Source organism: Myxine glutinosa, chromosome 12 (assembly GCF_964187855.1).
Source record: "Myxine glutinosa chromosome 12, kmMyxGlut1.1, whole genome shotgun sequence".
NCBI lineage: Eukaryota > Metazoa > Chordata > Myxini > Myxiniformes > Myxinidae > Myxine > Myxine glutinosa.
Window position 1 is genome coordinate 113229659 of NC_136272.1, and position 14580 is coordinate 113244238.

General features: G+C 51.0%; 1 protein-coding gene across 1 annotated transcript in view; it reads right to left on the reverse strand.

Annotated features, from left to right (window-relative positions):
- UCHL3 (ubiquitin C-terminal hydrolase L3) overlaps positions 1-4551 on the reverse strand; it is a 131929-nt gene extending 127378 nt beyond the window's left edge. The window contains exon 1 of the mRNA XM_078766234.1: positions 4378-4551. Coding sequence (XP_078622360.1) covers positions 4378-4473 — 96 coding nt within the window. The 5' untranslated portion in view covers positions 4474-4551. The remainder of the gene's footprint in view (positions 1-4377) is intronic.
- Between the last annotated feature and the right edge of the window lie 10029 nt (positions 4552-14580).

Consider the following 14580-nt stretch of genomic DNA (forward strand, 5'->3'; position numbering starts at 1 on the left):
ATGAAATAAAAATTATATATATATATATATATATATATATATATATATATATATACACACACACACACACGAGGTGTGTTCAAAAAGTATGCGACCTTAATTTGTCGTGCGTAAACAAATGAAGCTAGGGAGGCGTTGATTGGTGCACGTATGTAGGCGATCCTAATGCGCACGCGTGAATTTTTTCCCACCTACAGAAGCTGTCATTCGACGGCAGACCGCCGATGAGTGAGGAAGTGTAAGTGAGCGCCGTCGGATTTTCGTTTTTGACAAAATGCCGGAAAAACTTGAACAACGCTACTGCATCAAATTTTGTGTAAAGCTTGGCGATTCCCAAGTGGAAACGATCCGCAAGATTCAACAGGCCTTCGGGGACGAAGCAATGAGCACCACACAGATAAAGGAGTGGTACAACCGCTTCAAAGATGTCCGCACATCAGTGGAGAGTGAAGCACGTTCGGGTAGGCCCTCAACATCCTGAAATGAGATCGTCATTGACCAATTGAGGACCCTGGTGATGCAGGATCGTCGAATCACGATCAGAGAACTTGCAGACGAGGTGGGCGTCAGCATTGGATCCGTTCATTCCATTATGAAGGAGGATTTGGGCTTCCGGAGAATCTCAGCGAAGTTCGTACCAAAGCTGCTAACGATTGAGCAGAAGCAACTCCGTTTGGAGATCGCACAGGACATGCTGGAGACTGTGAACAGCGATGCCAGCTTCCTCAACACAGTGATCACTGGCGATGAGTCCTGGGTTTATGGGTACGACCCAGAAACCAAGTTGCAGTCATCACAATGGAAGCATCCAACATCCCCGAGGCCAAAAAAAGCAAGGCAGGTCCGCAGCAATGTCAGTCATGCTGACCGTCTTCTTCGACTCCAGTGGCGTGGTTCATCACGGGTACGCACCACACGGCACAACCATCACCAAGGAGTATTACCAAGAGGTTCTGCGTCGCCTTCGTGACGCTGTGCGACGCAAACGGCCGGACCTGTGGGCAGCGGGCAATTGGCAGCTCCATCACGATAACGCACCCGCCCATTCTTCACATTTGATAGAGTTTCTTGGCCAAACACAACACACCCGTGCTTCGTCAGACTCCCTACTCTCCCGACGTGGCTCCGTGTGACTTCTGGCTTTTCTCCAAGCTGAAAATGCCCCTGAAAGGGACCAGATTTCAGTCCAGAGAAGACATTATGCGGAATGCGACGGACCAGCTGCGCGCCATCCCAAAAGAGGCATTCCAGCGCTGCTTCCGACAGTGGCAGAACCGTTGGGAGAAGTGTGTGGCAGCCCAAGGGGACTACTTTGAAGGAGATTAGTGTAAGTTTGTTGTATCTGGATACGAGTATTTTTTATGAACAAAGGTCGGATACTTTTTGAACACACCTTATATATATATATATATATATATATATATATATATATATATATATATATATATATATATTGTTACGGATCGCGGTTTAGATGTTATGATGGCCGAGCGGATGGTCCAACCGCGACCGTTACAGGATCCCCAATTGGCCCGATTCCACCCGACGTTGACCAGATCGCCCCACAGATATTCAATCGGGAAACCTCTAAAGCGACCGAAAGAGAAGGAAAAGAGAAGAAGACAGAGAACGGAGGAAGAACAGATTTATTATACACACACAAGCAAAAAGAAAGAGCGACCAAAATTATTTACAGCAATGGATGGAAGAAGCAGTCACACAGTGCATCGTTAGCTTATACTATTCAATTTACTTAACCCCAGGACAACGATTAGGACAGACGACGTTCACACTTACACGGGGGATATTGCAGGCAGGTATGGCTTAAGGTGCATTGCTGGAGAGGGAGGCAGGGTCGGAGGCAGCAGCTCTCAATTCCTCGCGTTTTTGGCGGGAAAACCCTCCGTCGCGTATCCGCTGCCGATGCTGTAGACGTCACGCGCTGGCTCGGTCACCCCTGCTCCTCTCCTTCTGGTGGAGCCGTCTCCCTCCTCTCAGCGCGTCTCTCCAAAGCTGGTTTCCTCTCCGAGTACCTCTCCTCTTTGGCTTGGAGCGTCTCGCATCTCACCGCTCACAGCTCAGCTCACAGCTCCTCTCGTATGTCACCTCTTCGCTCATCTCCTGAAGCAGTCCCTTCCAGTCGCTTTTATCACTCGGGGCGGAATCAAGCCGCCGGCTGCGAGGGCACGCCTACCGGGTCGCTAACCGCGGTGCTGGTTGGCTGTTAGGGCTGTCCGATTCCTCCTTCGATCATGACGACGTGCCACGCCTGTGAGTTGGCGGCTCCTACCCCCCCTCTTCTCCGAGATGAGCACATGGGCAATGGCGGCTTGCGGGATTGAACACCACTCGCACCGCTTTTGAAAGGAACTTTGGGAGAGCGGAGATGATTGGGGAAATTGAAAGGGCCTACGCTTATTTCGTTCGATACAATGCAGTCAATCTAGTGGGAAACACATATTTAGCCTACATAGAATAAGGAAATACACTATTTAAAAAGATATATCGTGGCCTGTGTGTAAGTTTCATGGAATTAACTAGGAGGACGGCTGCGACCATTATTTACATTACGAGGGTGTTACACACAACAAAACCATACTTTTCACATTCGTTACACTTCCTCCAAAATTGTTACACTTCTCAAAAACCGTTACACTTCTCAAATTCGTTACACTTCTCAAAACCGTTACAATATATATATATATATATTGTTACAGACACGACTTTGATGTTAAAGTGGGCCGAGCGGAATGGCCGTCGTGTCCGCACAAATTACCCGACTATACTCGACGTTGACGAAGTCGCGCGATGCTGGCTCAATAAGAAAAAGAAGACACCCGGCTGGATTACAATAACACAATACGACACCAGGGGTTCAGTTCTCAAGACCTCCGGAGGAGGTTATATTAAGGCGGAAGGTTAGATTACAACTACAAGAGGGACAGCATAGAAAGACAAGCACTTAGACACAATCTTATATTATTCCCAACAGACGACAGATAAACGGGACAAAGCTGACTCACACGGGGATTGATGGAAAGGACAGGCGGGTAGCGATGGCTCCAGGTGCACCTGGGCTCAAAGGTCAGAATCGACTCGGTCCGGTCCAGAGATGCGGGGAGGTCGCAGCGCTCGGATGGCGTCTTGTCTGCTCAAGCTGGGGGCGCATCTCTCTCAGCGCTCGCAGGTGGCTTTCCTTCTCCAAGCTGGGTGCGCATCTGACGTCACATCCGGCGCGGGGCCACGTATATCCGGCGGGGAGTGACACGCCCTCGGCTCGTTAGCTCCGCCTCGTGGAATCGGCACGTTGCTTCTCATTGGGTGCGTGCGGGGGGTTTACCAGGCTCCGCCCTTGACGAGGAGCTGACAAGGAGCCCCTTCGTGGTAACCCCGTGGAGCGCATGGTCTGGAGCTAATCGAGCCGGTGTGAGGACGCATCCTCCCCCGCTCCGCCGCCATCTCCTCTGTTGTTGTTGTAATTGTTGGGGAAGAAGATGGAAGGAGGTATGGGAAAGGTCCTAAACTCACTACTGATGCCATATAATCACATTCTGGTGCAACGAAGAGTCATAATTAATGGAAACGAGGCCTTAACTGACATAGATTAAGAATAACTAGGAAGATGTCCGAAAGTTGTCTACGTGTGGTGCGGTGGACCTGGGCACGACATTTAATGGGGGAATAAGGGGAAGGTCGGCTCTACTGATTGTTATTTACATGCAATGGGACTAGGGAATGGGGGATTGGGGAAAGTTGGGGAGTATTGGAGAAAATAGGGGAATATTTACAAGCGGATATGGAGGCCAAATTCCATATTCGCAACATTGCACCCTTCTCTACCCTCGGGGCGTCCCGACCCGATAAATTTTTACCTACTTTAGTGTGGCACGCAATGTAGTTCCCTCTACTATTAACTCTACCCTGAGTGCGACAGTTTTACAGATATTCACAAATGAGTAAATATGTCCCCCTGCGACGTTGCACCCTTCTCCTCACAGAAACACACCCACAGGATAACCGAATCCGGAAAGAATTCTCAAACTAAACATACAGCCGGTAGGGAGCATTATTTACAAGACTACGCTGCTATTTACACTACGATCCAGGACCTGTTTTTGGAGGAACACATGCAGATGTTATGCATAGAGAGAGCGCGCTTGCCAACATCGATACACCAACCCACGAGTGCTCTGTGGCCGACGGCCTTTAATAACGTGCAGAGCACCCTTCCCGAGCATCAACAGCACCACCCCACCACCAATCGGTGCAGTCACCATTGTTCATTGGAATAAAAATAAATTCGACAACCCCTAACCCTGCAGGTGTCTCTTGCTCTTCTTGTGGTGCACTTGGTGGTGTTAACTATTAGTGGTTCACCTGTATGGCATAGGTGCCACGTTGACCCATAGGTCCATCCCCGGGTGGTGCTTGGCCGCAAACGAACTGCGGTCCATTGTGGGTGGCCACAAACATTGCGGTCCATATGGTGTATCGATCCCGGCAGCAAACAGCGAAAGTGCAGGCCCACAACTGCGCAGCCAGCACCTCTCTCTCCTCTCTCTCTACCCCAAAGCCAGATCCTCGGAGGTGGGAGACAAAAGAAGCAGACAAGTGAGTAAGGTGGTAAGGGCGCAAAAGTGCACGCAATGTAAGGTGATGCACACTGGGGGCACATGGGAACCAGGTGAGACAGGTACGTTCCTATCGTACGCCCCCCCCCCCCACCAGGTAACCTACATGGCCCCTCCCTTACCCCTTACTGTATCCACAAAACACAACACTACCCATAAACATCTACTTTACAAATCAACAAACATCCCTACTGTCTTCCCCGTTCCTCCCATATACCAAATTCGTCTTCTCTCCCTCCTAACCAATCAAATTTGCCATTTTCAACTCTCATCAAAATTTGCCATCTCCAACTCAACATCAAAATTTGCCATCACCAATTCATCATCAGTCCCTCCTAGGGAGGGAGAGATGGAATCACCCCAATGTCTCATCCACGTCGTGATGCGTCTCACAAATCCAACAGCAATTCTCATTTCTGCAACACAAACAAAGAAAACACAGGTGTGGAGTCATCATCATCACCACAGGTAAGTGGCTGCGTATGGTGCGACAGGTTCATCAATCCTAACTATTTCCTAAATGACTTTAACAACTTTACACTACCCGGGGGCTTTCTCCGGCCAAACCATTGGCCCTCTTACACTATGGGTTCTAAAAACCAATTCCCATTGGCCAAACTGTGGTGCTCTTCAATTTGGGGTCTCACTCCCCCGATTCATCTCCCGGTGCCCTCGTACAATTTCTGGGCTGCGACGTGTACCTCTCCCAGTGGGTCTACCCACCTGCACACCTCCACCACTGCAGTTGCCTCCGAGCTTACCTGCTCCTCACCCTAACCTAACTACCTGGGGAAGGCCCTCTGGCACTCTCCCCACTCGGTGCCCTCTCTGGCACTGGGCTGCCCGATCCACACCCGGGATCCTCAGGCACCCACTCACAACTACCGGCTCCCAGAGCCCACCTGCGGCCTCACCTGGCCGACATCCTCACAGTGGTGGAGTGCCCAACCAACTACACACACTAACAGGCTACACGCCCAGCCATTTCCACAACACTAATGCACCCATTCACAACACCATTCTGCAACCGCACCACAAATGCCAATATCCAACCACAATTTACCTGCACCCTCTACCTAACACTTACACTACCCGCCCCGGGTACTCGTGAAAGGGGTCCACTCTTCCCCCATCCACACCTTCGCACCATGCACACCACTCCGTACCACTTACTCCAACTCTCTCCACACACCTGTACTTGCACACCTGTGCTCTCACACCTGGTGCCACCTGCACCCTTCTCTCCCCAAGCGCATTCGCGCTGATCCACACACTCACTACTCATACACTGCTCCACACACCTGTCCAGTTGCACACCTGTGCAATCACACCTGTTCAATGCTCACACACACGGCATCATTTCAGCTAACTACTCCCTTCTGAAACTTGCGCGTCCCAGTCGTCCCTTTAAACTATTGCGCTCCCTCGTCATTATCATCCATACTAATCTACCTGCGTCCCCACTACAGGTATCAGTCACTAACTAAACTTAACGTTACCTACTGTCATCTTCGCTAGATCCCTATCAATATCCTAACCCACCCGGGCTAGTTTTCACTGCCATACACCCCATAAGCTATTGCTCCTTTGCCCCCCCACATGGGAAGGGTGGCAGGGATGCCATCCCACCACATCGGGGGTCTCTCACTACCAATTTTGCACATCAAATTTCAACAAATTAAAAATTTGCCAATCATCTGCCAATCACTGTACCATTACCAATCATCACTCTGCCAATCCTTTGCCAATCATCAAATTTTGTTTTTCTCTAATTTTGGGGCCAAAACACTAACCTCATCACCCAGTCTACTCACTACTGCCTCTCGGTGCGCCAATTCCTGTCCAAAGCCCGGCTTCGTAAAGCCAAGCAATGGATGCTGGTTGTTTTGTGCCAGCGGCTGGCTGCATCCTGCCTTCGGTGCAGGGAAGGAGGTTTACCCGGCCCGAGATCCCACGCATCACCTCGGCGTGGAGCCATCCAATGTCCCGATCTCGACCTGCCGGCACGTCTCAACAAAACGTGGTCGCCATAACGACCCTTCCTATCGGGCTGCCAGCTCCGCCTAGTGGAGCCTGGACGCGGCCGTTCAAAGCGAGGCCCGGCACGCACCGAGGGCCTGCTTCGGCTAAAAGTCGTTCTAAACTCTACCCCGTCTAACGTCGATGCTTCACCTGCATGCTTACATCCCGCAGCCCGTTCCTTGCTCACACATCCAGCCGTGCCCATGCTCCTCGTACCTTTCCTTACACACCCAGGTACACCCATTCCACTCACAGCCTTGGTCACACACCTGACCACCGAACACTTTGGCACACATTCGTTGCTCGCACACCTCACCAATACACCGCTTCGCGCCCCCTCCTCGGTCACCTCCTCTGTGACAATCACAGGTGTGCCCTCATTCGCACACCCAACCACGTGCCTCACCACCAACTCCAGCGTGCATTCCCACTCACGCTCTACCATTCCAGGTGTGCATCCTTCCATCCCAGGTGTACATCCTCGCTCACCTGTCACAACTAACTCACGCTCCATGTCACTCTCACTACTTTCACCTCCATTCCTGACAGCGCACTCACCCTTACTCTTGACAGCGCACTCTTTCCTCGTGCACCTGCCCGTCACACACCTTTCTCGCGCACACTCTCCCGTTACACCCTCTGTAACCCTCACCACAGGTGGACACTCTTCCTTACTTCTGACAGCGCACTCTTTCCTCATGCACCTGTCCGTCACACACCTTTCTCGCGCACACTCTCCCGTTACACCCTCTGTAACACTCACCACAGGTGGACACTCTTCCTTACTTCTGACAGCGCACTCTTTCCTCATGCACCTGTCCGTCACACACCTTTCTTGCGCACACTCTTGCGCACACTCTCCCGTCACACCCTCTGTAACACTCACCACCCCGCGCTTCCATGTGCTCCCTCGCACACACGCTACGACCGACTCACTCTCGCCAGCACCCTCACTCCTTGGCACGCACTTTTTCCTCACACACCCCAGAGTCGGACTTTCTCGCACACCTCCTCTTTCGCACACCAGACCTGTCGCACACTTCACCAACGGCCTCTCACGAACACCCGGGTCTATCTCGACCCCCAAGCTTATTAAATCCCCTGGCGCATCATACGCACGACCATATTGGTCACCACTTACACCGGGTCCTCTTCCTCTTCGCTTCTCCTCCATCACCTGCGAATCCCTCATCCGGTTAATGAGCACATCATCACGATCCAAACACAGACTTTGGACCAATTCTTTTATCTCCTCTTTTATCTCTTTCTTATCCCCTCTCCGTCGCTTCTTAATTTCACTCATCCCTTCTTCCACTTCTTCTAATTTGTGCTTCACCTCTTTTATTCCCCGGTACGTCTCCTCAAGCTCGTCCTCCAAGGCTACCTTGACCGTTTCCAGGTGCGTCCTCACCTGCCGGTCCTTCGTCTCCATTACCTCTATCACCTCGTCCAACCTCGTTGTCAGTCCCTCACGTACCATCTGACATTCCCTCTTCGTCGCTATCAAGTCGTTTTTTATGTCGTTTTGTGTCGCTTTTAAACCTCCTAATACCGCAGTGTTCCTCTTTACCTGGTCCGTTAGTTCTTTTTGTCCCTCTGTTAGCTGCTCCACCTCCTGCGTCAGGTCCTCTATGCCCCCTTGTAACTTTACAGTCCCCTTTCTCACCTCCTTTTCCATGTGCTCCTCACAGTGCCTCACCTCCTCGCGCACTCCTCCGACCTCCTCACTCACTCCTCTTCTGATCCCCTCTCCCATCACTTGCATCTCCTGCCCAGATGCCACCCTCATCTGCTCCATTTCCTCCCTGTGAGCATCTAATTTCGTTTCTACCCCCATTCTGACCCCCTCTATCTGCTGCTCCATTTGTTTAACTTCCCTTTCCGCTTGGTCCCTCATGTCCCTCAATTTGCCTTCCATACTGTTTTCTAACCCCTCTAACCCATTTTTCACTCCCTCTATCTGATTCTCCTGGGCAGCCATTCTATTTTCTACCCCCATTAACCCATTTTTCACTTCTTTTATCCCGTTGTCTAACCCCTCAAAATTATTGTCTAACTTCCCAATTTTCTTGTCTAACTCCTCAAAATTATTGTCTAACTTCCCAATTTTCTTGTCTAACTCCTCAAAATTATTGTCTAACTTCTCACCGGTACCCCTCGCTTCGTCCCTCATTACCCCCATTTGGCCCTCCATTCGCCCACTATCAACCCTCATTTGCTCACTCTGAGCATCCATCCGGTTCCCCAATTGGTTACTCTGCAGTTTGAGGGACGCCTGCATTTGCGCCATAAATTGCTCCATGAGGACCTGCATCTGGGCCATCCCTCCCACTTGTGCAGCGGGTGCGGCCGCCGTAGCTATGTGCGAGGCGCCATTTCGCGCGTCTGCTACCCCCGCTGTTTCGCTCTCCTCATGTCCCTCATGTCCCTCAATTTGGTCCTGGACCGACCCTGCTTCACTCTCCCCTACCGGACCCCAGCCGTGTTGATCCGCCATAGCGCGACTTGCAAAATTCGAGTTTCGTAAAACAAATACAAATTTCGCCGTTATAATTTCGCGCGGGAAACGCGCTCCGAATCGATTCTACTTGTTACCAATTTGGGCCTAATAAATTTAGTCCCGGGTTCGAATTCCACTCCTCGACACCAATTGTTACAGACACGACTTTGATGTTAAAGTGGGCCGAGCGGAATGGCCGTCGTGTCCGCACAAATTACCCGACTATACTCGACGTTGACGAAGTCGCGCGATGCTGGCTCAATAAGAAAAAGAAGACACCCGGCTGGATTACAATAACACAATACGACACCAGGGGTTCAGTTCTCAAGACCTCCGGAGGAGGTTATATTAAGGCGGAAGGTTAGATTACAACTACAAGAGGGACAGCATAGAAAGACAAGCACTTAGACACAATCTTATATTATTCCCAACAGACGACAGATAAACGGGACAAAGCTGACTCACACGGGGATTGATGGAAAGGACAGGCGGGTAGCGATGGCTCCAGGTGCACCTGAGCTCAAAGGTCAGAATCGACTCGGTCCGGTCCAGAGATGCGGGGAGGTCGCAGCGCTCGGATGGCGTCTTGTCTGCTCAAGCTGGGGGCGCATCTCTCTCAGCGCTCGCAGGTGGCTTTCCTTCTCCAAGCTGGGTGCGCATCTGACGTCACATCCGGCGCGGGGCCACGTATATCCGGCGGGGAGTGACACGCCCTCGGCTCGTTAGCTCCGCCTCGTGGAATCGGCACGTTGCTTCTCATTGGGTGCGTGCGGGGGGTTTACCAGGCTCCGCCCTTGACGAGGAGCTGACAAGGAGCCCCTTCGTGGTAACCCCGTGGAGCGCATGGTCTGGAGCTAATCGAGCCGGTGTGAGGACGCATCCTCCCCCGCTCCGCCGCCATCTCCTCTGTTGTTGTTGTAATTGTTGGGGAAGAAGATGGAAGGAGGTATGGGAAAGGTCCTAAACTCACTACTGATGCCATATAATCACATTCTGGTGCAACGAAGAGTCATAATTAATGGAAACGAGGCCTTAACTGACATAGATTAAGAATAACTAGGAAGATGTCCGAAAGTTGTCTACGTGTGGTGCGGTGGACCTGGGCACGACATTTAATGGGGGAATAAGGGGAAGGTCGGCTCTACTGATTGTTATTTACATGCAATGGGACTAGGGAATGGGGGATTGGGGAAAGTTGGGGAGTATTGGAGAAAATAGGGGAATATTTACAAGCGGATATGGAGGCCAAATTCCATATTCGCAACAATATATATATATATATATATATATATATATATATATATATATATATATATATATATATATATATATATATATATATTGTTACGGAACCCAACGTCGGCCTCTGTTCCCCTTATCGAGGGGGGATTAATCCCCTCGTCTATGACTGGCCGACGTGGTCCCTGACGCTGCACAGCTACCTCCGGAAAGGCAGGTGCGCAGCCCCGTTCGCGTCCACGGACAGATGTTAATTGCCGAGCGGTTTAGCAACCGCGGCACAAACTATTAACAAGGACTGACCCGATCCTTAACGTTGGCCAAATCGTGCCACAGGTATTCAATTGGGAAATCACAAAGACGAAACGGATGTAAAGGAAAGAAAGGCAAGGTAGGAAGAACAAATATAATTTATTACTAACTATTTACAAGTCAAAAAAAACCAAGGAAGGAGGAAGAATAGTAAAATAAAGACCGAAAGAAGCAAGGAGACAGTGCAAATATTAGCTTACCTATTGGTCTTTCTTAAACCCAGGGACAAGACACAAGATAGACTACAAGCACACTTACACGGGGGATGATGACAGGAATGGCAGGAGGTGGATGGCTGGAGGGAGAGGCAGGTTCAGCTGGAACCGGAGCACGGTCGGGCCGGGAGTGAGCAGCCGCCGCCCTTTCTCGATCGGCGCGTTCAGCAGCCGCCGTTCCTTCGCGGCCACGGTCGAAACTGCCGTCATAGCCCCGAAGCTGTGGTCGTTCAAAGCTGCGATGGTTCCAAAGCTGCGTGGTTGATTCAAAGCTGCGTGGTGGACTCAAAGCTCATCTCTCGTATCTCCTCTCTCTCGTGGGGGCGTTGCTTGACGGGTTCTCTCTCTGACGCATCTCTTTCCGCAATCCTTCCCTACACACTTTTATAAGGCGCGTCGCGATCAAGCCGCGCCACGCCCGTGATGGTGTCTCACCAGCCCTGATTGGCTGGTGGGGGATCGCTGGGCTCCACCTTCTCATGATGAGTGGAGGGCAACGCCCTTCTTCCCCGAGACGGAGCACATGGCCAATGGCGGCAAATGCTGAAAACCGCCCGATGCAGTTGGCAACGGAGGCTTTGGGAATGGAAGGGAGCTACCTTATGTCATCTGGTGCAATGCAGTGTCAACTAGTGGGAACAGAGCCTTCAACTACATAGAATAAGGAGATAACTACTTAAGAGGGTATATGATTGGCTACGTGTATGTATATGGCATAACTAAGGAGGACGACCTTTGGCCTTTACACACAACACGGAGGGTGATATTTACTACAATTCATTACACTTACAACAATACAAAAAAAACACAATTTTCAAATCCACAACAATATATTGTTGCGGATCGCGGACAGATGTTATATTGACCGAGCGGTGGTGTATTACCGCGTCCGAACAGTTACTCCCTGATTAGAACCCGATCCCGCCCGATTCCACTCAAACGTTGGCCGAATCGCGCTACGCTAAATCAATGAAGGAAAGGACACAACGGCTGGGATAAATGAAACGACACAAGGGGGTACAGTTCTCAAGACCTCCGGAGGAGGATATAATTGGTGATGCAGAAAAGGGGTAGATTACAAGGTAAGAGGTAAAGCACAGAAAAGATGGGCACTTAGACACAGTCGTATCTTATCCCCGACAGACCACAGACAAACGGAACAAGACTGACTTACACAGGGATTGATGGCAGGGAAGGACAGGCAGTCGATAGCACAAGGTGCACCTTGGCTCAGGGGCAGAATCAACACGGTCCGGTCCAGAGATGCGGGGAGGTATTGCAGCGCTCGGAGGTGGCGTCCTTCTCTCTCCAAGCTGAGGGCGCATCTGACGTCACCTCCCTCTTCCTGCGCATGCTCAGCGGGGAGTGACACGCCCTCGGCTCGTTGGCTCCACCCCAGATGGAATCGGTCCGCCGCTTCTATTGGGTGCGGGGGGTTACCGGGCTCCGCCCTTGATGAGGAGCTGACAGCGAGCCCCTGCGTGGTAACCCCGTCGGAGCAGATGTTCAATGGCGGCTAACAAAGCCGGAGTGAGGACGCACACTCCCCGCGCCGCCGCCGCTGTTGTTGTTGTTGTTGTTGTACCATGAGGAAGAGCTGCGGGGAGGTATTGGGAGGTCCTAAACTTTCTAACGGTGCCATACAATCACATTCTGGTGCAACGAAGAGTCAGAATTAATGGAAACGAGTCCTTAACTGACATAGACTAAGAATAACTAGCAAGATGTCCTAGAGTTGTCTACGTGAGATGCGGTGGACCTGGATGCGACATTTAATGGGGGAAATAGGGGAAGGTCGGGTCTACAGAGTGTTGTTTACAGAAAATGGGACTAGGGAATGGGGGATTGGGGATAGTTGGGAAGTATTGGGGAAATAGGGGAATATTTACAAGCGGATATGGATGGAGGCCAATCTCATATCCGCAACATTGCACCCTTCTCTACCTCGGGGCATCCCGACCCGATAAATTTTTACTTACTTTAGTGTGGCACTCAGATGTAGTTCCCTCTACTATTAACTCACCCTGAGTGCGACAGTTTTACAGATGTTCACAAATGAGTAAATATGTCCCCCTGCGACGTTGCACCCTTCTCCTCACAGAAACACACCCACAGGATAACCGAATCGCGGAAAGAATCCTCAAACTAAACATACAGCCGGTAGGGAGCATTATTTACACAAGACTGATATTTACACTACGATCCAGGACCTGTTCTTTGAGGAACACATGCAGATGTTATGCATAGAGAGAGCACGCATGCCAGCATCGATACACCAACCCACGAGTGCCCTGTGGCCCTATGGCCTTTAATAATGTGCAGAGCACCCCATCCAAGCACCAAAAGCACCACCCCATACATACAGTCAGCACCATCCGGTGCACCAATAAAGTGTTCAATAATCACCGGTGGTGTCGCAGCCGGCCGATGTTCTGCCGCTGGTCTTGCCTTGGAGCCCACTTGGTGTTCTGGCTTCCCTAGAAATAAAGAAAGGCGCCAACCGTGTCCATTTCTAAATTGTGGCCGTCAGGGGGCCAACTATAAGTGGTTCACCTGTATGGCATAGGTGCCACGTTGACCCAGAGGTCCATCAACGGGTGGTGCTTGCCCGCAAAAGAACTGCGGTCCATGGTGGGCGGCCACAAAAATTGCGGTCCATATGGTGTATCGATCCAGGCAGCAAGCAGCGAAAGTACAGGCCCACAACTGCAGAGCCAGCACCTCTCTCTCCTCTCTCTCTGCCCCAAAGCCAGATCCTCGGAGGTGGGAGACAAAAGAAAACAAGTGAGTAAGGTGGTAAGGGCGCAAAAGTGCATGCAGTATAAGGTAATGCACACTGGGGGCACATGGGAACCAGGTGAGACAGGTACGTTCCTACCGTACGCCCCCCCCCCCCCCCCACCAGGTAACCGACATTGCCCCTCCCTTACCCCTTACGGTATCCACAAAACACAACACTACCCATAAACATCTACTTTACACATCAACAAACGTCCCTACTGTCTTCCCCGTTCCTCCCATAAACCAAATTCGTCTTCTCTCCCTCCTAACCAATCAAATTTGCCATTTCCAACTCTCATCAAAATTTGCCATCTCCAACTCAACATCAAAATTTGCCATCACCAATTCATCATCAGTCCCTCCTAAGGAGGGAGAGATGGAATCACCCCAATGTCTCATCCACGTCGTGATGCGTCTCACAAATCCACACAGCAATTCTCATTTCTTGCAACACAAAACAAAGAAACACAGGTGTGGAGTCATCATCATCACCTCAGGTAAGTGGCTGCGTATGGTGCGACAGGTTCATCAATCCTAACTATTTCCTAAATGACTTTAACAACTTTACATTACCCGGGGTCTTTCCCTGCCAATCCATTGGCCAACTTACACTATGGGTTCTAAAAACCAATTCCCATTGACCAAACTGTGGTGCTTCTCAATTTGGGGTCTCACTCCCCCGATTCATCTCCCGGTGCCCTCGCACAATTTCTGGGCTGTGACGTGTAGCTCTCCCAGCAGGTCTACCCACCTGCACACCTCCACCACTGTAGTTGCCACCCGAGCTTACCTGCTCCTCACCCTAACCTAACTAACTGGGGAAGGCCCTCTCGCACTCTCACCCCCTCAGTGCCCTCTCTGGCACGGGCTGCCCGATCCA